The sequence below is a fragment of the Ranitomeya variabilis genome, chromosome 1 (assembly GCF_051348905.1).
Source record: "Ranitomeya variabilis isolate aRanVar5 chromosome 1, aRanVar5.hap1, whole genome shotgun sequence".
Taxonomy (NCBI): Eukaryota; Metazoa; Chordata; class Amphibia; order Anura; family Dendrobatidae; genus Ranitomeya; species Ranitomeya variabilis.
In genome coordinates this window covers 223,499,412-223,526,959 of record NC_135232.1, presented here as the reverse complement: position 1 = coordinate 223,526,959, position 27,548 = coordinate 223,499,412, and the positions used below count along the sequence as shown (strand labels likewise).

At 48.0% G+C, this 27,548-nt stretch overlaps 1 protein-coding gene across 1 annotated transcript in view; it reads right to left on the bottom strand.

Moving 5' to 3' along the window:
* CFAP251 (cilia and flagella associated protein 251) overlaps positions 1–25,592 on the bottom strand; it is a 159,903-nt gene extending 134,311 nt beyond the window's left edge. Inside the window, exons 1-2 of the mRNA XM_077293132.1 lie at positions 25,462–25,592; positions 9,743–10,006 (exon numbers count right to left, since the gene is read on the bottom strand). Coding sequence (XP_077149247.1) covers positions 9,743–10,000 — 258 coding nt within the window. The 5' untranslated portion in view covers positions 10,001–10,006; positions 25,462–25,592. The remainder of the gene's footprint in view (positions 1–9,742; positions 10,007–25,461) is intronic.
* Positions 25,593–27,548: the final 1,956 nt, after the last annotated feature.

The following is a 27,548-nucleotide window of genomic DNA, read 5'->3' as shown; positions in this document are numbered from 1 at the left end:
GAAAGGAGATCTGGAGAGGAGAGGCTGGAAAGGAGATCTGGAGAGGAGAGGCTGGAAAGGAGATCTGGAGAGGAGAGGCTGGAAAGGAGATCTGGAGAGGAGAGGCTGGAAAGGAGATGAGGAGAGGAGAGGCTGGAAAGGAGATCTGGAGAGGAGAGGCTGGAAAGGAGATCTGGAGAGGAGAGGCTGGAAAGGAGATCTGGAGAGGAGAGGCTGGAAAGGAGATCTGGAGAGGAGAGGCTGGAAAGGAGATCTGGAGAGGAGAGGCTGGAAAGGAGATCTGGAGAGGAGAGGAGAGGCTGGAGAGGAGATCTGGAGAGGAGAGGAGAGGCTGGAAAGGAGATCTGGAGAGGAGAGGAGAGGCTGGAAAGGAGATATGGAGAGGAGAGGAGAGGCTGGAAAGGAGATCTGGAGAGGAGAGGCTGGAGAGGAGATCTGGAGAGGAGAGGCTGGAAAGGAGATCTTGAGAGGAGAGGCTGGAAAGGAGATCTGGAGAGGAGAGGCTGGAAAGGAGATCTGGAGAGGAGAGGAGAGGCTGGAAAGGAGATCTGGAGAGGAGAGGCTGGAAAGGAGATCTGGAGAGGAGAGGAGAGGCTGGAAAGGAGATCATGAGAGGAGAGTCTGGAAAGGAGATCTGGAGAGGAGAGGAGAGGCTGGAAAGGAGATCAGGAGAGGAGAGGCTGGAAAGGAGATCTGGAGAGGAGAGGCTGGAAAGGAGATCTGGAGAGGAGAGACTGGAAAGGAGATCTGGAGAGGAGAGGCTGGAAAGGAGATCTGGAGAGGAGAGGCTGGAAAGGAGATCTGGAGAGGAGAGGAGAGGCTGGAAAGGAGATCTGGAGAGGCTGGAAAGGAGATCTGGAGAGGAGAGGCTGGAAAGGAGATCTGGAGAGGAGAGGCTGGAAAGGAGATCTGGAGAGGAGAGGCTGGAAAGGAGATCTGGAGAGGAGAGGAGAGGCTGGAGAGGAGATCTGGAGAGGAGAGGAGAGGCTGGAAAGGAGATCTGGAGAGGAGAGGAGAGGCTGGAAAGGAGATATGGAGAGGAGAGGAGAGGCTGGAAAGGAGATCTGGAGAGGAGAGGCTGGAAAGGAGATCTGGAGAGGAGAGGAGAGGCTGGAAAGGAGATCTGGAGAGGAGAGGCTGGAGAGGAGATCTGGAGAGGAGAGGCTGGAAAGGAGATCTTGAGAGGAGAGGCTGGAAAGGAGATCTGGAGAGGAGAGGCTGGAAAGGAGATCTGGAGAGGAGAGGAGAGGCTGGAAAGGAGATCTGGAGAGGAGAGGCTGGAAAGGAGATCTGGAGAGGAGAGGAGAGGCTGGAAAGGAGATCATGAGAGGAGAGGCTGGAAAGGAGATCTGGAGAGGAGAGGAGAGGCTGGAAAGGAGATCTGGAGAGGAGATCTGGAGAGGCTGGAAAGGAGATCTGGAGAGGAGAGGAGAGGCTGGAAAGGAGATCAGGAGAGGAGAGGCTGGAAAGGAGATCTGGAGAGGAGAGGCTGGAAAGGAGATCTGGAGAGGAGAGACTGGAAAGGAGATCTGGAGAGGAGAGGCTGGAAAGGAGATCTGGAGAGGAGAGGCTGGAAAGGAGATCTGGAGAGGAGAGGAGAGGCTGGAAAGGAGATCTGGAGAGGCTGGAAAGGAGATCTGGAGAGGAGAGGCTGGAAAGGAGATCTGGAGAGGAGAGGCTGGAAAGGAGATCTGGAGAGGAGAGGCTGGAAAGGAGATCTGGAGAGGAGAGGAGAGGCTGGAGAGGAGATCTGGAGAGGAGAGGAGAGGCTGGAAAGGAGATCTGGAGAGGAGAGGAGAGGCTGGAAAGGAGATATGGAGAGGAGAGGAGAGGCTGGAAAGGAGATCTGGAGAGGAGAGGCTGGAAAGGAGATCTGGAGAGGAGAGGAGAGGCTGGAAAGGAGATCTGGAGAGGAGAGGCTGGAGAGGAGATCTGGAGAGGAGAGGCTGGAAAGGAGATCTTGAGAGGAGAGGCTGGAAAGGAGATCTGGAGAGGAGAGGCTGGAAAGGAGATCTGGAGAGGAGAGGAGAGGCTGGAAAGGAGATCTGGAGAGGAGAGGCTGGAAAGGAGATCTTGAGAGGAGAGGCTGGAAAGGAGATCTGGAGAGGAGAGGCTGGAAAGGAGATCTGGAGAGGAGAGGAGAGGCTGGAAAGGAGATCTGGAGAGGAGAGGCTGGAAAGGAGATCTGGAGAGGAGAGGAGAGGCTGGAAAGGAGATCATGAGAGGAGAGGCTGGAAAGGAGATCTGGAGAGGAGAGGAGAGGCTGGAAAGGAGATCTGGAGAGGAGATCTGGAGAGGCTGGAAAGGAGATCTGGAGAGGAGAGGAGAGGCTGGAAAGGAGATCAGGAGAGGAGAGGCTGGAAAGGAGATCTGGAGAGGAGAGGCTGGAAAGGAGATCTGGAGAGGAGAGACTGGAAAGGAGATCTGGAGAGGAGAGGCTGGAAAGGAGATCTGGAGAGGAGAGGCTGGAAAGGAGATCTGGAGAGGAGAGGAGAGGCTGGAAAGGAGATCTGGAGAGGCTGGAAACGAGATCTGGAGAGGAGATCTGGAGAGGAGAGGAGAGGCTGGAAAGGAGATCTGGAGAGGAGAGGCTGGAAAGGAGAGGCTGGAAAGGAGATCTGGAGAGGAGAGGCTGGAAAGGAGATGAGGAGAGGAGAGGAGAGGCTGGAGAGGAGAGGCTGGAGAGGAGATCTGGAGAGGAGACGCTGGAGAGGAGACGCTGGAGAGGAGATGAGGAGAGGCTGGAGAGGAGATCTGGAGAGGACAGGAGATCTGGAGAGGACAGGAGAGGCTGGAGAGGAGAGGCTGGAGAGGAGATCTGGAGAGGAGAGGAGAGGCTGGAAAGGAGATCTGGAGAGGCTGGAAAGGAGATCTGGAGAGGAGAGGCTGGAAAGGAGATCTGGAGAGGAGAGGCTGGAAAGGAGATCTGGAGAGGAGAGGCTGGAAAGGAGATCTGGAGAGGAGAGGCTGGAAAGGAGATCTGGAGAGGAGAGGCTGGAGAGGAGATCTGGAGAGGAGAGGAGAGGCTGGAAAGGAGATCTGGAGAGGAGAGGAGAGGCTGGAAAGGAGATATGGAGAGGAGAGGAGAGGCTGGAAAGGAGATCTGGAGAGGAGAGGCTGGAAAGGAGATCTGGAGAGGAGAGGAGAGGCTGGAAAGGAGATCTGGAGAGGAGATCTGGAGAGGAGAGGCTGGAAAGGAGATCTTGAGAGGAGAGGCTGGAAAGGAGATCTGGAGAGGAGAGGCTGGAAAGGAGATCTGGAGAGGAGAGGAGAGGCTGGAAAGGAGATCTGGAGAGGAGAGGCTGGAAAGGAGATCTGGAGAGGAGAGGAGAGGCTGGAAAGGAGATCATGAGAGGAGAGGCTGGAAAGGAGATCTGGAGAGGAGAGGAGAGGCTGGAAAGGAGATCTGGAGAGGAGATCTGGAGAGGCTGGAAAGGAGATCTGGAGAGGAGAGGAGAGGCTGGAAAGGAGATCAGGAGAGGAGAGGCTGGAAAGGAGATCTGGAGAGGAGAGGCTGGAAAGGAGATCTGGAGAGGAGAGACTGGAAAGGAGATCTGGAGAGGAGAGGCTGGAAAGGAGATCTGGAGAGGAGAGGCTGGAAAGGAGATCTGGAGAGGAGAGGAGAGGCTGGAAAGGAGATCTGGAGAGGCTGGAAACGAGATCTGGAGAGGAGATCTGGAGAGGAGAGGAGAGGCTGGAAAGGAGATCTGGAGAGGAGAGGCTGGAAAGGAGATCTGGAGAGGAGAGGCTGGAAAGGAGATGAGGAGAGGAGAGGAGAGGCTGGAGAGGAGAGGCTGGAGAGGAGATCTGGAGAGGAGACGCTGGAGAGGAGATGAGGAGAGGCTGGAGAGGAGATCTGGAGAGGACAGGAGATCTGGAGAGGACAGGAGAGGCTGGAGAGGAGAGGCTGGAGAGGAGATCTGGAGAGGAGAGGCTGGAGAGGAGATCTGGAGAGGAGAGGCTGGTCTCATGCTGTATATATGGAGGCTGTGTGGGGCTCATGCAGTGTATATGGGGAGGCTGTGTGGTGCTCATGCTGTATATAAGGGGCTGTGGGGAGTTTAAAGATATATATGGGGGGTATCGGCATACTTAATTCTGCTCAATATTAAGTGATACAATATTGAGTAGAATTATTTTCATGCTATTTGTTCGGCCTCCACAACAGTCATAGTCTTTCATCTGGCCCCTCGGGAAAATAAATTGCCCACCCCTGATCTCGAGACATGGAGTGAGAAGCCCACAGACGATAGCACCAGATTAGTCCGTTCTCTCACTAAATTACCCAACCAGCTCTTCACACTATTCTCTCTGAAAGTCCGAACATTCCAGAGATAAACGTCCCTGCTTGCAGTCTGAGTGATGCTGCCCGTGGTTTTGGTAGTATGAATCGACTGACAGGTTCCCCTTAAAAATCTGTCAGCCAAACCTTGCAACCGTGGCAGAATCAACTGACCATGTACGGTGTATGAGATCCACCAGATTCTCACATGACAACTAATGGAAAGGTTTGCTAAGGCTACTTTCACATCAGCGATTTTCTCCGTTCGCGGCAGATACTGCAGTATTTCCGCAACTGCTGCGTAACATATCACTTATGGGCCGGCAACTCTGCGTTCGGCCTCATTCATTCCCTATGGGACTTGTGGACATGTGCGGCACTTGAGGTGAGACAAAAAAAACACTGCTAGCAGCATTTTTTTTTACTGTTGCTGCAAGTACCGCATTTGCCGGATCGCAGCAAAACCGCAAGTGCCGCAAGTCCCATGGGGAATGAATGAGGCCGAACACAGTGTTGCCATAAGTGATCCATTACGGATGCTGAAAAACTGCCGGATCTGCCGCAAATGTCAAAAATCGCTGATATGAAAGTAGCCTAAGTCACTGCCGATAGTGTCTGCATTAGTCATACTCGCCAATGGGGGAGGCAGCACGAAAAGTGCCTAGGGCGGCATAAACTCTAAATACGGCCCTGGGCGTATTAAATGCTGTTTTCCATTCATCACCCTGTTTAATACGCACAAGGTTATACGCCCCTCGAAGATCTATCTTGGTGAACCAACTAGCCCCCTTAATCCGAGCAAACAAATCAGACAGCAGAGGCAAAGGGTACTGAAATTTGACCGTGATTTTATTGAGAAGGCGGTAATCTATACAGGGTCTCAGAGAACCATCCTTCTTGGCCACAAAAAAGAACCCTGCTCCCAACGGTGATGAAGACGGGCGAATATGCCCTTTCTCCAAGGACTCCTTTATATAACTCCGCATAGCAGCGTGCTCTGGCACAGATAAATTGAAAAGTCGGCCCTTAGGAAACTTACTACCAGGAATCAAATTTATAGCACAATCACAATCCCTATGAGGGGGTAGGACACTGGATTTGGGCTCATCAAATACATCCTGGTAATCCGACAGAAACTCAGGGACTTCAGAAGGAGTGGAAGCAGAAAAGGAACATCGCCATGTACTCCTTGACAACCCCAACTAGACACAGACATTGATTTCCAATCCAATACTGGATTATGAACCTGTAGCCATGGCAAACCCAACACGACCACATCATGCAAATTATGCAACACCAAAAAGCGAATATCTTCCTGATGTGCGGGAGCCATGCACATTGTCAACTGAGTCCAGTACTGAGGTTTATTCTTGGCCAACGGCGTGGCATCAATTCCCCTTAATGGAATAGGATACTGCAAAGGCTCCAAGAAAAAACCACAGCGCCTGGCAAACTCCAAGTCCATCAAATTCAGGGCAGCGCCTGAATCCACAAATGCCATAACCGAGTAGGATGACAAAGAGCAAATCAGAGTAACAGACAAAAGAAATTTAGGCTGTACAGTACCAATGGTGACAGACCTAGCGAACCGCTTAGTGCGCTTAGGACAATCAGAGATAGCATGAGTGGGGTCACCACAGTAAAAACACAGCCTATTCTGACGTCTGTGTTCTTGCCGTTCAGTTCTGGTCAAAGTTCTATCACATTGCATAAGCTCAGGCCTCTGCTCAGAGGACACCGCCAAATGGTGCACAATTTTGCGCTCACGCAAACGCCGATCAATTTGGATGGCCAAGGACATTGATTCATTCAGACCAGCAGGCGTGGGGAATCCCACCATGACATCCTTAAGGGCTTCAGAAAGACCCTTTCTAAAAATTGCTGCCAGGGCACACTCATTCCATTGAGTAAGCACAGACCATTTTCTAAACTTCTGACAATATATCTCCGCTTCATCCTGACCCTGACACAAAGCTAGCAAGATTTTCTCTGCCTGATCCACTGAATTCGGTTCGTCATAAAGCAATCCAAGCGCCAGAAAAAACGCATCTACATTAAGCAATGCAGGATCTCCTGGCGCAAGGGAGAATGCCCAGTCTTGAGGGTCGCCACGCAACAAAGAAATAACAATTTTCACTTGCTGAATGGGGTCACCAGAGGAGCGGGGTCTCAAAGCAAGAAACAGTTTACAATTATTTTTGAAATTCAGAAACTTAGATCTATCCCCAGAAAACAAATCAGGAATTGGAATTCTAGGCTCTAACCTCGGATTCTGAACTACATAATCTTGAATGCTTTGTACTCTTGCAGTGAGATGATCCACACAAGAGGACAGACCTTGAATATCCATATCTACACCTGAGTCCTGAACCACCCAGAGATTAAGGGGAAAAGAGAGACAAAACACACTGCAAAGAAAAAAAAATGGGTTCAGAACTTCTCTTATCCCTCTTTTGAGATGCATTAACACTTTGTGGGCCAGCTGTACTGTTATGGACCTGGTGGTTAGGAGCACCCGGAATGACCTGATGAGTAAACTAGTAATCGGAACAAGCTCTGGGAAAGTGGGAACTCTGCTGACCGCAAACCCTACTTCTATCACACAAACTAGAAATAGCCGTGGAGCGCACCTAACTCTCCCTAGACGCCTCTTCACAGCCTAAGAGCTAACTACTCCTAAAGATAGAAATAGAAGCCTAACCTTGCCTCAGAGAAATTCCCCAAAGGTAAAGGCAGCCCCCCACATATATTGACTGTGAGTTAAGAGGAAAGTCACAAACACAGGAATGAAACAGGTTTTAGCAAAGGAGGCCAGACTTCACTAAAATAGTCAGAGGATAGCAAAGGGAACTTATGCGGTCAGCACAAAAAACTACAAAAACCACGCAGAGTAAGCAAAAAGACTCCCCACACCGACTCACGGTGTGGAGGTGCCACTCTGCACCCCACAGCTTCCAGCTAGCAAGGGAATATCATGATAGCAAGCTGGACTGGAAATTAGCAGTACTAAGAAATATATTCAGGAAGCAGTAACAACAAATGAACTAGCAAAGACTTAGCTTCTGCTGGAGTAGACAGGTCCTCAGAGAAGTCCAAGAGAGATCTGAACCAATACTGAAACATTGACAGCTGGCATCAAGTAACGATCTGAGTGGAGTTAAATAGAGAAGCCAGCAAGCAATAAACGAGAGCAGCTGACAAAGCCAACCTCAGTGACCAGCAGTTCCGCTCAAAGCCACCAGAGGGAGCCCAAGAGCAGAACTAACCAAAGTACCATTCATGACCACAGGAGGGAGTCCGAGAACGGAATTCACAACAGTATGCAGTATGTATGCAGTATGTATGTAGTATGTATGCAGTATGTATGTAGTATGTATGCAGTATGTATGTAGTATGTATGTAGTATGTAGTATGCATGTATGTAGTATGTATGTAGTATGTATGCAGTATGTTGTATGTATGTAGTATGTATGTATGTATGTTGTATATATGTAGTATGTTGTATGTAGCATGAATGTAGTATGTATGTATGTAGTATGTATGTAGTATGTTGTATGTATGTAGTATGTATGTTGTATGTAGTATGTATGTAGTATGTTGTATGTATGTAGTATGTATGTGGTATGTATGTAGTATGTATGTAGTATGTATGTATGTAGTATGTATGTAGTATGTTGTATGTATGTATGTATGTTGTATGTATGTAGTATGTTGTATGTATGTATGTAGTATGTATGTAGTGTGCATGTATGTAGTATGCATGTAGTATGCATGTAGTATGCATGCAGTATGCATGTAGTATGCATGTAGTATGCATGCAGTATGCATGTAGTATGCATGCAGTATGTATGTTTTGTTTTTTTTACATTCAACACATTAGCCGGATGATGGGACTACTACTGTCCCACCATTGGCTAATGTGTCAATCACTGTCACTGTAGCAGGCTTGTAGTCCCATCGGACAATGCCTGCATACATGCACAGACCCCTGGCAGCCCGCACAGAGCCCCGGCAGGCCTGCACAGACCCCCAGCAGCCCGCACAGAGCCCCGGCAGGCCCGCACAGACCCCCGGCAGCACGCACAGACCCCCGGCAGGCACGCACAGACCCCCGGCAGGCCTGCACAGACCCTTGGCAGCCCGCACAGAGCCCCGGCAGGCCCGCACAGAGCCCCGGCAGCCCACACAGACCCCCCACGGTCACGCACAGACCCCGCCCGCACACACACATGCAGTTTCCGCCCACGCACCGCCCACACTCCATTATAGTGCATTATTGCACTATAGGAACTTCTGATTCCGGTATCCGATATCGCAAAAGTATCAGAACTCGTTATCGGAATTCCGATACAGCGAATATCGGCCGATACCCGATATTTGCAGTATCAGAATGCTCAACACTAATTCTGACCTCTCTTGATGTAGATATTCCTTTCCATAAGGACAATAAAATTTATTTTGTTGCTTCTTCGCAGAATACAACAATCTTGCAATAGTCATTCATCCGTAGCGATATCATCTATACAGTCCAGAAGGCAAGTCAGCGGGTTACACACCACATTTACTCCTGTCACCTCCTGGATCAAATTAAGCACCTTCACCCAAAAGAGTTGGAGGCGAGCACACGACCACATCATATTTAGCAGATCGGCACCTTCCTCACCGCACCTGGGGCATTTTGAGTCACCTGTCAGTCATGCCTTCATCATCCATGCCAGGGTCCTGTACACCCTATACACCAGGTATAGCTGCGACACCCTCTTAGCCTCACTCAGGGAAGCCCTGGGGATATATTAAAGTATAGACTCCGACAATGGCCCCACATCCGCCACCCATTTCTCCTTAATCCTTAACGGATGCTTCAATAAAAAGGTATCCATCAGACCCCTGTATATCAAGGTAATGAACCCCCTCGTACTCTTCCGAGGCCCAATAAGGTTCAACAAGCTATCTGACTGCAGAATCAAGCGCGACCCCTCATTTTGACAGTTTAGGGCGTGTCTCAACTGCAGGTACTGAAAAAATGTCTTTTGGGATAAAGGAAACTCAGTCCTAAGTGTCTCGAATGCTTTAATAACATCCCCATCAAGCAACTGAGACACGAACCAAATGCCAATGCGCCTCCACTGACCGAACCCCCACAATCTCATAAGCTCTGCCAATCTAGGAACAAACCAAATTGGCGTATATCTTGTAAATTCCATTACACCCCTCCATTGCTTAATTTTCTGCCAGACTTTCCCCAGCATAGCTATTGTTGGGAATTTTTTTGGGTTAATTCTGAATCTACCTGCTTCTAGACTGGCTAACAATGGGCCTTTCCCCACCGCGTGTTCAATGATTATCCCCGCTGAAGGAGTACTGAGAGTATTATAGCAAGGATGGAGAGTACAGTGAGTATGGAGAGTATAGCAAGTATGGAGAGTACAAAGAGTATGGAAATATTTGTGTTAATTCTACCTCAATGGCTTCCTTCTTTCCTACATCATGAAACATTTCTTCATGTGACACATTAGGAGAACCCTGTTCTTCAGTTTCTGGTTCATTTACTTGTTCCTCGAAATCTCCATCGTTGGCGTCAGGGGGCTGCTCTTGAGAAGACTCAGGGGTTGGAGATATTTTTTGAGCTTCATTACACACTTCTATTTCCTTCTCACAGACATCTTGGTCAACTGCATTAGATGACATTTCTTGTAGTTCAGAATCACCTTCAGACATCTTCCTCTACATATAAATACATTGTGTCAGTGGAAGTGTAGCGGTTATGTACAGTAATATTAAAGACATTATATAATATTTTGATTGCACAAATCCAATCAAGAACTAGCATACTTTGTTTTGGGTAGCTTTCCATTATAACCAAGGTTTTCCTAGGTGAAACCGCCTTAGGAAAAAGCTGCAATCTTTTTCCCTACGCAGTTTCTCTGTTGGTTTTTGCATTGCTTTTTTGCACCCCACATCAAAAACTACTACATCTAGTATTTTGTATGACCTCCATGATTTTTAAAGACAGCACCAAGTCTTCTAGGCATGGAATGAACAAGATGGTGACATACTGCAACCTCTTTTTCATTCTTCAAGAATTACCTCTTTTAGAGCCCGGATGCTGGATGGAGAGTGATGCTCAACTTGTCTCTTCAGAACTCTCCACAGGTGCTCAATTGGGTTCAAATCAGAAGACATACTTGGCTACTGACTCATTTTCACCCTGTTATTCTTCAGAAATGCATCAGTAGCGTCAAATATGTGTTTTGGATCATTGTCATGTTGGAAAAGTTCACATCTACTAAGGATACGGAGTGACGGTAGCATCTTTTCTTTCAATACAGATACCGTGTATACTTGAGTATAAGCTGACGTACTTAATTTTACCACGAAAAAATGGGAAAACTTATTGACTCAGGTATAAGCCTGGTATGCATTGTCCTCTCATCCCCATCCTGGTATGCATGGCCTCCTCATCTCAATCCTGGTATGCATGGTTTCTCATCTCAATCCTGGTATGCATGGTTTCTCATCCTCTATCCTGTATGCATGGCTCCTCATCCCTATCCTGGTATGCATGGTTCCTCATCTCAATCCTGGTATGCATGGTTTCTCATCCTCTATCCTGTATGCATGGCTCCTCACCCATATCCTTGTATGCATGGCTCCCTCATTCCTATCCTGGTATGCATGGCTTCTCATCCCTATTACGGTATGCATTGTCCCCTCATCCCTATCCTGGTCTGCATGGCTCTTCATTCCTATCCTAATATGCATTGTCCCCTCATCCCTATCCTGGTATGCATGGCTCCTCATCCCTTTCGGGGATCAGGGCATATGTGTATCGGCAAACAAGTTTGATTAGCTAATTGATGGGGGTTTCAAGAGCTGGAGCTTAAGGGTATGTGCACACGTTGCGGATTTTGCTGCGGATTCGCAGCACATTGGCCGCTGCGAATTCGCAGCAGTTTTCCATAGGTTTACATGGTACTGTAAACCGCATAGAACAGAATCAAACCTATGGAATCAAATCCGCAGTGCCCATGCTGCGGAAAATACCGCGCAGAAACGCAGCGGTTTATTTTCCACAGCATGTCAATTCTTTGTGCGGATTCCACAGCGTTTTACACCTGTTCCTCAATAGGAATCTGCAGGTGTAAAAACGCAGGTGAAATCCACACAAAAAATGCAGGAAATCCATGGTTAATCCGCAGGTAAAACGCTGCGGAAAAATCCGCACATGAATCCGCATCGTGGGCACATAGCCTAAAGTGGTTGTTTAGTTTTGCACCGCACACTGTCAGGACTCCCTGGTATTGCTGCTGAAAGTGGGTGGTCTCGTAACCACAAGTATTTGATTAACATACTTCTGGCCACATCCCGACTAGACCTGCTCGGCCTTGTTCAATACAAGTGACTTGAATAAGGCCAAGCACGTCTACTCGGCACGAGACCGATTTGCAGAATGTGACCTCCCACTCTCGGCAGCAATATAGGAGAATCATGACAGTGTGTGATGCGCATGCTGTAAAGATTCAGAAGTATGCAGTCATAAGTAGTGACTAAAGACTTTTAATAGAAGACCAGACAGGCCCTTTAAATATGCAAATAGCCTCTTCATAGAGGAAAAGGGCTGGACCTCTAGAGCCACCTATTAGATGTTATAATGCTAAATGTTAATATAAACCCTTTAACAAGAATTGCAACATGTTAGGGTAAGAATCCAAACCAGACATTCCATTTGCAGACACATGTTTGGGGTGTTTACCCCTCATCAGTGCAAAGCAAGAGCTCTAATTTGGCTGAATGAGAGGCCTTTTACAGGAGGTCTAAGGGGGAATGTGTCGCCTAGTGTAAAGTGCCAAGTCAGAATAAGGCGGAGCTGGAGCTGCACTGATCAGCTCATCATAAATGGGGTCTTGTTGAGTCAAGCCCTTTTATCCATGGCAGATTTTGATACAGAAATTTCTGATTCTGTTCAAAACATCTAAATGGAACTTGTACAAATGAATGTGTTGTAAAAGCAAAATTGGCAAAATCTGACACATGAATCAATAATCAACGCTATATGACGTAAATATCCGTCATGAGCACATATCGCTTTGTGTACCATTACAGAGCTCCATTTCTGTGATGAAAAAATGTAATATGTACTCAAAAATGGCACCAGTGAAAAATACAGCGTGTCCCCCCAAAAAATAAGCCCTCTTACAACTCTTCGGAAATATTAGTTATTGCTTCATTAGTTTATGAAGCCCATAACAGGTGGGGAACCTAGTTAGTCTATGAGGCCATAATGAGAGACATTAATAGTATATGCTGGCCACAATGGGGGACATTATGGTGTGGGGCCACAATGGGACCTTATAAACGTATGGGGTCACAATGAGGACATTATTAGTGCATGGTGGTCACAATGAGGGACACTATTAATGTGTGGTCCAAAATGGGGGATGTTATTAATGAATGGAGCCACAATGGGGGAAATTATTAGTGCATGGTGTCACAGTTGGAGGCAATGTTAGTGTATTTGAGGCAACAATGGGAAAAATTTAGTTGCCTCAGAAGGACATTATTAGTGTATGGGGACAAAATGGAGGACATTGTTAGTGGATGGGGTTCACAATGGAAGAAAATATTAACATATAGGAGTCACAGCAGAGGACATTATTAAGGAATGGGGGCCATAATGGAGTACATAATAAATACAGGTACTTCTCACAAAATTAGAATATCATTAAAAAGTTAATTTATCTCACTTCTTCAATACAAAAAGTGAAACTCATATATTATACAGAATCATTACAAAACACAGTGACCTATTTCAAGTGGCTATTTCTGTTAATGTTGATGATTATGGCTTACAGCCAATGAAAACCCAAAAGTCATTATCTATGTAAAGTAGAACAAAAACACCTGCAAAGGCTTCCTAAGTGTTTAAAAAGGTCCCTTAGTCTGTTTCAGTAGGTACCACGATCATGGGGAAGACTGCTGACTTGACAGATGTCCAGAAGGCAGTCATTGACACACTCCACAAGGAGGGTAAGCCACAAAAGGTCATTGCTAAAGAAGCTGGCTGTTCACAGAGTGCTATATCCAAGCATATTAATGGAAAGTTGAGTGGAAGGAAAAAGTGTGGTAGAAAAAGGTGCACAAGGAACTGGGATAACCGCAGCCTTGAAAGGATTGTTAAGAAAAGGCCACAGAAAAGTCTGGGGGAGATTCACAAGGATTGGACTGCTGCTGGAGTCATTGCTGCAAGAGCCACCACACACAGATGTATCCAAGATATGGGTTACAATTGTCGCATTCCTTGTGTCAAGCCACTCATGATCAATAGCCAACGCCAGAAGTGTCTTACCTGGGCCAAGGAGAAAAAGAACTGGACTGTTGCTCAGTGGTCCAAGGTGTTGTTTTCAGATGAAAGTAAATTTTGCATTTCATTTGGAAATCAAGGTCCCAGAGTCTGGAGGAAGAGTGGAGAGGCCACAATCCAAGCTGCTTGAGGTCTAGTGTGAAGTTTCCTGTCATGTCGGACACTGTCCAGACCAGGTCGTCTGACAGACAGCGGTAATTCCGCGTTTGACCACTGTTTGCTCATTGGCGTCGGCTAGTTTTCGTCTGGCTGCTCCGGGGTTAATTTATCTGATCCTCGGATTGGAAGCTGGGCCATGCCCATTTCCTTTAAATAGTTCTCCTGATCTTTGGGCGTCGCCGATTATAGCTTCTGTCTTATCCGTAGTTATCTCGGTCCGGAGTGGAGAGCTGGTTGTTGGAGAATCGTTGCTGGTGTTGTATTTTCCTTTGTCTTATTTACTCCTTCCTATATTTGTATTTATTTTGCCCTGCACCTTTATAGTGTATTCCTGATTGACTGCGGTGTGGTGTATATTTTCCTTTATCCTTGTTTGTTATAACTGTGGGTATTGGTCTATTGCATTCACTGGGTGGTGGGTGGTGGTGTTCAGTCTAGGGCTGAATCAGGAATCAGGGTGAGGGTGGAAGCCTGAACATGCACACCTTCAGTGTAAACTTCAGGTAGAGGGTCAGACAGGGTTTCCCCAGTCTGAGGGAAATTGCAGGGGCCCGGGTTATTAGCTCTCGCCCTCCTTGCATCCCCGTGACATTATAATCGGCCTAACAACAACAAAAAAAAAAAAAGGGGTTCCTTTTTTTTCTCTTTTCTCTGTGTTTTGTCATGGATCCCATGACTTCCATAACCCGCCAGTTGGAGGCGCTGTCCCTACAGGTCACTGAGTTGAAGGGAGCAGTGCAGCAACAGGGACTAGCAGTATCTAATATACAGGCTGGAGCGACAGGAGGAGTTAATGAGCCCAAGTTTCCTTTGCCTGAAAAATTTGCTGGGGAACGCAGTAAATTTGTTTCTTTTCGTGAAGCTTGCAAACTGTATTTCCGTATGCGCCCGATCTCCTCTGGTAATGAGGCTCAACGTGTGGGCCTGGTGTTGTCATTATTGAGCGGGGATCCCCAAGCCTGGGCATTTTCATTGCCGTCTGATTCTGTTGCATTTAACTCAGTGGAGAGTTTCTTTTCTGGTCTAGGACACATTTACGACGATCCAGACAGAATGGCTCTAGCAGAATCTAAGTTACGCACTATTTGCCAGGGGGAGCGTGTTGCAGAGGATTACTGTTCTGAATTTCGCCGCTGGGCGATTGACACTCAGTGGAATGAGCCAGCATTGCGGAGTCACTTTATTCATGGAGTTTCTAATAGGGTTAAAAAAGCCCTCCTGATGTACGAGACTCCTGCTTCACTAGATTCCGCTATGAGTCTTGTTGTCCGCATTGATCGCCATTTGCGTCAGGGGAATCATGAGACGCCGCCTGTGGGTGAAGGTTTAGGTTCACGTGAGGTTGCTGCAGGTGAGCCCACGGAATCTATGCAAATCGCAGGGGTGTCACATGTTAAGAATCGTACCCCTGTACTCAGGAAGCAGGGAGCCTGTTTTTTCTGCGGTAAAACTGGTCATTTTATTAATATCTGTCCTCTGCTGTTAAAGAAAAACGCAACGGCGGAAAACTTCTGAGCTCAGAGGGTGTGGAGGAGTCCAATCTGAGCTTATGTATATCCTCCATGATGATTTCTCAGTGCATGCTCCCTGCCAAAGTTGTTGTCGCTGGCAGAGAGATACCAATCACTATTTTTGTGGATAGTGGTTCCGCCACAAATCTCATTGATGAGGAGTTTGCGCGCACTGCTGGTTTTAAGATTGAAAAACTGCCTCATCCTATCCGTGTGGTCACCATCAATTCTGCTCCTCTTCCACAGGGGGAGATTACTGAGTTCGTGGCTGAGGTTAAACTCCACATTGGGGTTCTTCATTTCGAGCAGGTCACATGTAAGGTGCTCAAGAGTCTTCCAGCACAATTGGTTCTGGGTTTTCCATGGTTGTCTACACACAACCCGGTGATTGACTGGAAAACTCAGGACATAATCCAGTGGAGTGATTTCTGTCAGGAGAATTGCCTGGCCACATGTGTGTCCGCTGTGACTTCAAGCGTTCCTGAGTCACTTCAGGATTATGCGGATGTGTTCTCTGAGAAGGGTTGTTCAGAGTTACCGCCACACCGCTCCTATGACTGTTCTATCAGGTTTAAACCAGGGGCCAAGTTGCCTAAAGCAAGGATGTTCAACATCTCCGGTGCGGAGAGACAAGAGCTCAAGGATTACATTTCTGAAAGTTTGAGCAAAGGGCACATCAGGCAGTCATCCTCGCCGGTGGCAGCAGGGTTCTTCTTCGTGAAGAAGAAAGATGGCGGATTACGCCCGTGTTTGGATTTCAGGGAGTTGAACCAGATTACGGTTCGTGATCCATACCCTATGCCACTGATACCTGACTTGTTCAACCAGGTGGCAGGTGCTTAGTGGTTTACCAAGCTTGACCTCAGGGGGGCGTACAACCTCATAAGAGTCCATCAAGGTGATGAGTGGAAGACGGCTTTTAATACCCCTGAGGGTCATTTTGAAAATTTGGTGATGCCTTTTGGGTTAACTAACGCACCTGCAGTGTTCCAACATTTCATCAATGATGTGTTCTCGCATGTTTTGGGGAAATTCGTTATCGTGTACCTAGATGACATTCTCATATATTCTTGCGACCGTGATGCTCATTTAGATCACGTCAGGCAGGTGTTACAGCTTCTCAGAGAGAATAAGCTGTATGCTAAACTTGAGAAATGTGTATTTTTTGCTCATGAGTTGCCGTTCTTGGGTTATATTGTGTCTGCTTCTGGTTTTAAAATGGACGCCGCTAAGGTACAAGCGGTGCTGCATTGGGAACGTCCTGATAACCTGAAAGCACTTCAGCGGTTCCTTGGGTTTTCTAACTACTATAGGAAATTTATCAAGGATTTTTCTATCATTGCTAAACCGCTAACTGACATGACTAAAAAGGGTACCAATTTCTCTGTTTGGCCTGAGGCTGCTGTTCGCGCATTTGAATTTCTCAAGAACAGTTTTGTTTCAGCCCCCATTCTTGTGCAGCCAGACGTATCTAAACCCTTTGTCGTGGAAGTCGATGCGTCTGAGGTTGGTGTGGGGGCGGTACTATCTCAAGGCTCATCCTTGAGTGGTTTGCGTCCGTGCACCTATTTCTCCAAAAAACTGTCGTCCGCTGAACGCAACTACGATATCGGCAACAGGGAGTTGTTGGCTATTAAGTTGGCCTTTGAGGAATGGTGACACTTCTTGGAGGGGTCGGTACATCAGGTCACTGTTATTACCGACCATAAGAATCTGCTGTATTTGGAGTCTGCCAAGCGTCTGTCTCCCAGGCAGGCTCGCTGGGCATTGTTTTTCACGCGGTTCAACTTTGTTGTCACTTACAGACCAGGGTCTAAAAACACTAAGGCGGATGCTCTGTCCAGGTGTTTTCCGGGGGGGAGAACCTTGGAAAGACCCAGTACCCATTCTCCAAAAGGGTGTTGTGGTTTCAGCCCTCACTACCGAGGTTGAGGCTGAGATTGCCGAGGCTCAGGAGGAGGTACCATCTGAGCTTCCCATCAACAAATCTTTTGTACCGCTTCAGCTCCGCCTAAAGGTGTTGGCGGAGCATCATGATACTGTCCTGGCTGGCCACCCAGGGGTTAGAGGTACTTTGGAGTTGGTGTCACGTCGGTTTTGGTGGCCCAAAATCCGACAGGACGTGGTCTCATATGTGTCAGCTTGCACCACGTGCGCTAGGGCGAAGACGCCCCTCTCCCGTCCTGTTGGCACACTACTTCCTCTGGAGGTACCTAGTAAGCCATGGACGGAAATCTCCATGGATTTCATCACTGATTTGCCTCCCTCAGCTGGGAACACGGTCATTTTGGTGATTGTGGATCGGTTTTCAAAAATGTCACACTTTGTGTCTTTGCCTTCTTTACCTAACGCTAAGACTCTTGCTCAGGTGTTTGTGCAGGAGGTGGTCAGGCTTCATGGAGTTCCGTCTGACATCGTGTCAGATAGGGGTACTCAGTTTGTAGCAAAATTTTGGAAAGCATTTTGCTCACGGCTGGGGATCAAGTTGTCTCATTCATCTGCGTTTCATCCCCAGTCAAATGGTCAGACCGAGCGTATGAACCAAAATTTGGAGCAGTACTTGTGCTGCTTTGTCTCTGATAACCAGGAGGAGTGGTCTACCTTTCTTCCTTTGGCTGAGTTTGCCATCAATAATCACCGCCAGGAGTCGTCTGGGGAGTCTCCGTTTTTTTGTGTTTACGGGCTACATCCTCAGTTTTGTACGTTGAGTCAGAGAGGCTCTTCCGGCGTTCCGGAGGAAGACCAGTTAGGAACACAATTGTCATCAGTCTGGAGGAGAGTGAAACAGTGCCTGTTGAGTGTGGGTGCTAGGTACAAACGTGTGGCTGACAGTAGGCGTGTGCCAGGTCCGGACCTGAGTGTGGATGACTGGGTGTGATTATCCACAAAAAACATAAGACTCAAGATACCATCCCTTAAATTGGGTCCACGGTTTATTGGTCCATTTAGGGTCACCGCCGTCATTAACCCAGTAGCGTACCGACTGGAGCTCCCTAAGGTGTATAAAATACACAACGTGTTCCACAGGTCTCTTCTTAAGAAGGTGGTGGGTTCTGTGGACGCGGCGCCTATGCCACCTCCAGTCTTGGTGGATGGTAACCTAGAATTTGAAGTCTCCAGGGTGGTTGACTCTCGTGTGGTGCGCCGCACTTTACAATATCTGGAACACTGGCGTGGTTATGGGCCTGAGGAGAGGTCCTGGGTACCAGCCTCGGACATTCATACGGATCGGCTGGTCAGGTGTTTTCATCGTCGCCATCCGGACAAGCCGGTGTCATGATTCCAATGGCAGGGAATCACCAAAAGGGCAAGCACAAAAATAGGACAAGCTCTAGGGTGATGGAACCTGAGCTGACCGCGATCCTGAACTTAACACAAACACTATCAGCAGCCGGGGAACGTACCTACGGGGACTCTAGACGTCTCGCGCCAGCCGGAGAACTAACTTCCCCTAGCAGATAAAAAGCAGACCTCTCTTGCCTCCTAGAGAAATACCCCAAAGGGATAGCAGCCCCCCACATATAATGACGGTGAATTAAGAGGAAGGCACATACGCAGGTATGAAAACAGTTTTAGCAAAATGAGGCCCGCTACAGCTAGATAGCAGAAGGATACAAAAGAGATCTAGGCGGTCAGCGAAAAACCCTTTCTCCAAAAAGCATCCTGAAATTACTGGGACCCATGTGCCAACTCATGGTACATGGGGAGTAATTTCAGCCCACTAGAGCAACCAGCAGCAAAGATTCATATGTATGCAAGCTGGACTAAAAACATGATAAGGCAGAACACAAAAAACAGGAAAATCAGAACTTAGCTTGTCCAGCAGATTATAGGAGCAGGTAGCAGAGGCAAACAGAGACACTCTGATTACATTGATAGCCGGAAAGGGAATGACAGGAAAGCCAAGTTATATAGGAAACACCCAGCCTATGATGGACAGGTGGAAACCAGAGACCACAACCCACCAAAGTCACCCAGTACCACTTGTAACCACCAGAGGGAGCCCAAAAACAGAATCCACAACAGCCGGGTCCTATAAGCTGTGAGGGCCCTGGGGTCCCTCGTAGAAGGCGGGGTACTGTCATGTCGGACACTGTCCAGACCAGGTCGTCTGACAGACAGCGGTAATTCCGCGTTTAACCACTGTTTGCTCATTGGCGTCGGCTAGTTTTCGTCTGGCTGCTCCAGGGTTAATTTATCTGATCCTCGGATTGGAAGCTGGGCCATGCCCATTTCCTTTAAATGGTTCTCCTGATCTTTGGGCGTCGCCGATTATAGCTTCTGTCTTATCCATAGTTATCTCGGTCCGAAGTGGAGAGCTGGTTGTTGGAGAATCGTTGCTGGTGGTGAATTTTCCTTTGTCTTATTTACTCCTTCCTATATTTGTATTTATTTTGCCCTGCACCTTTATAGTGTATTCCTGATTGACTGCGGCGTGGTGTATATTTTCCTTTATCCTTGTTTGTTATAACTGTGGGTATTGGTCTATTGCATTCACTGGGTGGTGGGCGGTGGTGTTCAGTTTAGGGCTGAATCAGGAGTGAGGGTGAGGGTGGAGGCCTGAACATGCACACCTTCAGTGTAAACTTCAGGTAGAGGGTCAGACAGGGTTTCCCTAGTCTGAGGGAAATTGCAGGGGCCCGGGTTATTAGCTCTCGCCCTCCTTGCATCCCCGTGACATTTCCACAATAAGTGATGTTTTGGGGAGCCATGTCATCTGCTGGTGTAGGTCCACTGCATTTTATCAAGACCAAAGTCAGCGCAGCCGTCTACCTGGAAATTATAGAGCACTTCATGCTTCCCTCTGCCGAAAAGCTTTTTGGAGATGGAAATGTAATTCTCCAGCAGGACTTGGCACCTGTCCACACTGCCAAAAGTACCAATTCCTGGTTTAAAAACAACAGTATAAGGCTGCCGTCACACATTCAGTATTTGGTCAGTATTTTACATCAGTATTTGTAAGCCAAAACCAGGAGTGGAACAAATAGAGGAAAAGTATAATAGAAATATATGCACCACTTCTGCATGTATCACCCACCCCTGGTTTTGGCTTACAAATACTGATGTAAAATACTGACCAAATACTGCTAGTGTGACGACAGCCTCACTGTGCTTGATTGGCCAACAAACTCACCTGACCTTAAACCCATAGAGAATCTATGGGGTGTTGTCAAGAGGAAGATGAGAGACACCAGACCCAACAATGCAGATGAGCTGAAGGCTGATATCAAAGCAACCTGGGCTTCCATAACACCTCTGCAGTGCCACAGGCTGATCGACTCCATGCCATGCCACATTGATGCAGTAATTGATGCAATAGGAGCCCTGACCAATTACTGAGTGCATTCACTGAACATATATTTCAGTAGGCCAACATTTCGGATTTTAAAATAATTTTTCAAGCTGGTGTTATAAAGTATTCTAATTTACTGAGATAATGAATTTCGGGTTTTCATTGGCTGCAAGCCATAATCATCAACATTAACAGAAATAAACACTTGAAATAGATCACTCTGTTTGTAATGACTATATAATATATGAGGTTCACTTTTTGAATTGAAGAACTGAAATAAATTAACTTTTTTTTGTGGTGCTACAATTAGGGACATTTAATATGCAAATTGCCTCTTCAGAAAAGAAGAGGAGTAGAACTCTATAGAGCCATCTGTTGGAAACAGCAATCCTATAAGTCACTATCGACCCTTTAACAAGCCTTGCAATATAACTTAGGATAAAAGCCAAATCAGAATCTCAGTTATCATAAATGGTGTTTCGGACTATTGTTCCTCATCAGTGCAACGTATGAGAACTGATTTGGCTAGGTGAGAGGCTCTGGACTGAGGTCTAAGGGGTAAAGTTCTTCTTTGTGGAGAGTAACATACCAGATCTGGCATGCCAAGGTAAGGAGGCTCGCTGTTCAATTCTCCTTTAGGAAATTTAATATGCAAATTGCCTTTTCAGTCAGGAAGAGGACTTCAACTCTATAGCACCACCTGTTGGAAGCAGCAATCCTACAAGTCACTATGGACCCTTTAATGAGTCTTGCAATATGACTTAGGATAAAAGCCAAATCAGAATCTCAATTTGCAGACATGGTGTTTAGGGCTATGAGAACTAGGGACGGTATTAACCCCTTTCTGACCTCGGACAGGATAGTACGTCCGAGGACAGAACCCCCGCTTTAATTTGGGCTCCGGCGGTGAGCCCGCATCAAAGCCGGGACATGTCAGCTGTTTTGGACAGCTGACATGTGCCCGCAATAGCGGCGGGTGGAATCACGATTCACCTGCCGCTATTAAGTAGTTAAATGCTACTGTCAAACACTGACAGGGGCATTTAGCTAGCAATTCCGGCCATCGGGCCGGAAATGCGCGCATCACTGACCCCCATCACGTGATCGGGGGTCAACGATGCGTTGGCTTGATAACTAGAGATCTATTGAAGACCTCTATGGTTGTTGGTGCCGGATTGCTTTGAGCGCCACCCTGTGGTCGGCGCTCATAGCAATGCTGTAATTCTCCTACATAGGAGCAATTTATGCATCGCTCCTATGTAGCAGAGTCGATCGAGTTGTGCCTGCTTCTAGCCTCCCATGGAGGCTATTGAAGCATGGCAAAAGTTAAAAAAAAAATGTTTAAAAAATACGAAAAAAATATATATATATAAAAGTTTAAATCACCCCCCTTCGCCCCATTCAAAATAAAACAATTAAAAAAAATTAAACCTACACATATTTGGTATCGCCGCATTCAGAATTGCCCAATCAATAAAAAAAAAGGATTAACCTGATCCTGATCGCTAAACGGCGTAGCGAGAAAAAAATTCAAAACGCCAGAAGTACGTTTTTTTGGTCGCTGCGACATTGCATTAAAATGCAGTAACGGTCGATCAAAAGAACGTATCTGCACCAAAATGGTATCATTAAAAATGTCAGCTTGGCACGCAAAAAATAAGCCTTCACCAGACCAAAGATCACGAAAAATGGAGTCGCTACGGGTATCGGAAAATGGTGCAGTTTTTTTCTACCACTTAGATAAAAAATAACCTAGACATGTTAGGTGTCTATGAACTAGTAATGACCTTGAGAATCATAATGGCAGGAAATTTCTAGTATTTAGTGAACCTAGCAAAAAAGCCAAACAAAAAACAAGTGTGGGATTGCACTTTTTTTTTGCAATTTCAGTGCACTTGGAATTTTTTCCCCGTTTTCTAATACACAACATGGTAAAACCAATGGTGTCGTTCAAAAGTACAACTCGTCCCCGCAAAAAATAAGCCCTCACATGGCCATATTGACAGAAAAATAAAAAAAAGTTATGGCTCTGGGAAGAAAGGGAGCGAAAAACGAAAATGCAAAACCGAAAAAAGCTGGGGTCATGAAGGGGTTAATAGATACAAAGAGCAGGCACAAGGGCTTACCACATATGCATGTTAATCAGATTAGTAGACAGATATTAGTCTGAGCATAAATGGGTGCCATTTTCAGTTACAGACCATCAATGTATAGAGAAAGATGGCACATCCAATTTCCTTAAGCAATTAAATCATTTTCTTTATTCAATTTTTAGTAAAAGATAAACATAAACTTTGCATTTACCTTTTTCTCTGACATCAGTTTTCAATCATGTGAATGCAAATTTGATGTTTTTCTTTTAAATTAAATGCAATAAAAAAGCATTTTAGTGCATAAGGAATTTGGATGTACAATCCTTTTCTAATCACAGAGGACATTATTAATGTATTTGGTCACAGTAGGAAACATAATTAGTTATTGGGGTCCAAAATAAATGGGGCCACAATGGCGGACATTATTACTGTATGGGGCTGCAATAGGGAAATTATTAATGTATGGGGTCTCAGTGGTCAACCATGTCGCTATCCCAAACTGTCAGTCACCGGTGACACACCATTTTCCAGGCAAGCAGGCAGGCAGGAAGCAAAGGGGCAGTGCGCTCTCAAAGATATATAATGAGATAATCGCCTATCATAGTAAATAGATTTATATATTAGAATAAAGGTAACACACAGACGAACCTATTGTAGTAAATCATTATAAGAATTGATTTATTAAAGAGGTTGTTCACTACTTTTACACTGATGACCTCTCCTTAGGATAAGTGGTTATAAATGTCTGTTTGGCCAGGGTCCAACACCCGGCTCCCCCACTGATCAGCTGTTATCGGGGGCCACCCGCTGGAAGTAGTCACTTGCTGAACTGTTCCATCTTCTGATAGTCGCCGCAGCCGGGTACTGCACATCTGCCTCCTATTCAAATTAGTAGCGGTGGATGTGCATTACTCTGCAACGCCACTATTCGAAGACGGACAGCTCTGCGAGTACTTGTGGCCAGCGGCCCCCCGCAGCCAACACTGATAACAGCTGATCAGCGGGGGTGCAAGGTGTCAGACCCCAGCCGATTAGACATTGATGACCTATCCCAAGGATAGGTCATCAATGTAAAAGTAGCAGCACAAGATACAGACAGGCAGGGCACAGGGCAGGATACAACAGAAAAAAGCAGACAAGATGCGGACAGGACACAGGCAGGGCACAATGCAGGACGCAGCGCAGGACGAGGCAGGTAGGATGCAGCTCAGGACGCAAGCAGGCAGGACGCAGCGCAGGACCCAGGCAGGTAGGAAGCAGCGCAGGACCCAGTGCAGGAAAGATGCAGCGCAGGACGCAGGCAGGCAAGAAACAGCACAGGACCCAAGCATGTAGGACACAGCGCAGGAAAGATGCAGCGCAGGAGCCAGGCAGGCGGGACAAAGCGCAGGACCCAGGCAGGCAGGACACAGAGCAGGAAAGATGCAGCGCAGGAGCCAGGCAGGCAGGACAAAGCGCAGGACCCAGGCAGGACAAAGCGCAGGACCCAGGCAGGCAGGACAAAGCGCAGGACCCAAGCAGGTAGGACGCAGCGCAGGACCCAGGTACGTTCACATTTGCGTTGTGCGCCGCAGCGTCGGCGCCGCAGCGCACAACGCAAACAAAAACGCGGCAAAACGCACGCTAAAACGCTGCGTTTTTGCGCCGCATGCGTCCTTTTTGGCCGAAAGTTGGACGCAAAAAAAATGCAACTTGAAGCGTTTCTTGCGTCCAACGCTTGCGGCCATGCGGCGCAAAACGCAGCACAACGCATGTCCATGCGCCCCCATGTTAAATATAGGGGCGCATGACGCATGCGGCGCCGCTGCGGCGCCCGACGCTGCGGCGCTGACCGCAAATGTGAACGTAGCAGGAAAAATGCAGCGCAGGACCCAGGCAGGCAGGAAGGACGCAGCGCAGGACCCAGGCAGGCAAGAAACAGCACAGGACCCAGGCATGTAGGACACAGTGCAGGAAAGATGCAGGGCAGGATCCAGGCAGGTGGGACAAAGCGCAGGACCCAGGCAGGCAGGACACAGAGCAGGAAAGATGCAGCGCAGGAGCCAGGCAGGCAGGACAAAGCGCAGGACCCAGGCAGGCAGGACACAGAGCAGGAAAGATGCAGCGCAGGAGCCAGGCAGGCAGGACAAAGCACAGGACCCAGGCAGGCAGGACAAAGCGCAGGACCCAGGCAGGCAGGACAAAGCGCAGGACCCAGGCAGGCAGGACAAAGCGCAGGACCCAGGCAGGCAGGACAAAGCGCAGGACCCAGGCAGGCAGGACAAAGCGCAGGACCCAGGCAGGCAGGACAAAGCGCAGGACCCAGGCAGGCAGGACAAAGCGCAGGACCCAGGCAGGCAGGACAAAGCACAGGACCCAAGCAGGTAGGACGCAGCGCAGGACCCAAGGATGCAGTGCGGGACACAGTGCAGGAAGGATGCACCGCAGGCAGTACAGGGCACAGGCAGGGCAAAGCGCAGGCAGGACACAAGCAGGTAGGATGGAGCACAAGACAGGCAGGACACAGCAGAAAAAAGCAGGCAGGACCCAGGCAGGCAGGGCAAAGCGCAGGATACAGGTAGGCAGGAAACAACAGCGCAGGCAGGACGCAGCACAAGCAGGACGCAGCACAGGCAGGACGCAGCACAAGCAGGACGCAGCACAGGCAGGACGCAGCACAAGCAGGACGCAGCACAAGCAGGACGCAGCACAGGCAGGACGCAGCGCACACCGGGCCGGAGCTGTGGGAATATCAGCGGCACATAGCTCCATATCCGTCCTACCTGCAGAGCGGCGCAGCCTCCACTGCCTAGCAACCGAGAAGTAAACTACGCCGGGTTCCCATGGCGACACGAAAGTCAGCAGTTGCCGTGTCGTAATTCCTGCTCTGCTTCGCACAGGATTGTGGGAGGGCGGTTGGTGCCGGTGATTTGTTATTTTCGGTATTGTGCCTGCGGGGAGCTGTAGAGAAAGTGGTCGGGCTCCATATGTGCCGCCTCTCACAGCGTGGACTGTCTACCCCTCCAGAGCATAAGCCGGAGGGCTGCTGGGAATTGTAGTTCTACAGCCAGCTGGGGGAGATCACTGCTGTATTGGGATATTAGGGGATTGTAAACAGTGATGTAATCTCCATTGTGATGGTGACCGGTGGTCTGCACACAGTCCCTGCGCTCTGGAGGTCTCGGCCGGTGAATGACCCCGCTCCTTATGACGTTTTCCATATTTATCAGTTGGATTTTTTGATCACTTTTTATTTCATTTTTTTGTGTATCAGTAGAATGAAAACGGCAATGTCTGCGTGTTTTTGTCTGCGTGTTTTTGTTTTGTTCTTCTCCCTTAGTCCCTATAGGGGGCAGTCACTTGCCCGATCACTGATCTAATGGGCTGCAGGATATCAGATCCATCAGATTTACACGGACAGTCGCCCGTTACACCCGGCTTACAGGCCACCGTAGCTGACTAACCTGAAGGCCATGAATTGGCCTCTGATTGCCGTGGCAACTACTAGAGCCACACAGGGTGCCACTAGGCTTAGAGCGGGAGCCCGCGTCCTACAATAACCATCTAGATATCACGGTTACTATTAACAGTAGGATCTAAGGGGTTAAATGGCCACAAAGGGTGCCAGTACTGATCATGGCCATAGCAGCAGGGGGTCAGCTTTGCTATACAGCTGCTAATGGTGCCACCGCCATCATCATGCTGCCCCCCCACACTTGGCCCTGATGAGATAACTCTTATACTCCCCTCCCGTGTTGGCGCCATTCCTGTGGTGTCAGCAGTCACGTTCCCAGCGATCTGCGGTTATGACACGTGACCCCATTGCCCAATCAGCACTGGCGTCACTGGCCCCGCCTTCCGACAAATCGATCATCAAGAGGAAGTGAGAAGAGACACAGCCTTGACTTCCTCTTGATGTGCGATTTGTCCGAAGGCGGGGCCAGTGACGCCAGTGCTGATTGGGCGACGGCGTCACAACTGCACAAGAGCCCTGGGAACATGTGTGAACACTGTCGGAACAGCGCCGGCACGGGAGGGGACTATAAGCTTTTCATTTTATTGGGGCCAAACATTTAAATCAAGAAAGAGTTGTTCAAGTAGTAGACAACCCCTTTAAGGTGTTTTCTGGGAAGTAACCGCCCGCTGTGCTGTCAATGTAAGATGGATGTCAGGAAGGGGTTAAAACCTCATAATAACCTACCATCAGCCTCCACTCTGACACACGGTGCTCCGGTATGATGCCATAGCGTGCCGGTGGGCCCCTCCTCCCACTTGCTGTCCCAAGGGTGACCGGGAAGCACCGATGCCAAGCGCCCCAGGCGAGTCCCAGGGGTCACATGGAACCTGCATCTTTGAGACCCCCCCCCGGTTGGAGACTATTGCACCCCAGTCTGTGGAGGGAATTAATCTTTCCTCTTGTACTAGGATTTTGCCATATTTGTGCCTTGTTCTGGCGTTCCTTACATCTGACGTGTCTATGTTGCTTTTCTGCTTCTGTGCCATGATCACTTTGAATCTTTAGCTATCAAAATCGGTATAGCTTCTATGGAGCAACTCAAATTATTAAATCAGACTTTTTGAAGACTCGCCCATTTTTGAGCAATGCCAGTCTACTTCACAAGTATAAGGGTATGTTCCCACGGTCAGTAAACGCTGCGGGAAGGATGTTGCACACCTCCGCAGCAGCCAGATGTTACAGCATAGTGGATGGGATTTTAAGAAACCCCATGTCCTCTATGCGTGCACCGACGCCCGCAGATCACCCACGGAAACGGACATGCGGCGCCTCTTTCCAGACCGCAACATGGCTATTTATCTTGGGGAGACACTCGGTCTCTCCAAGATAAATCTCACCCATACAATGTATTGG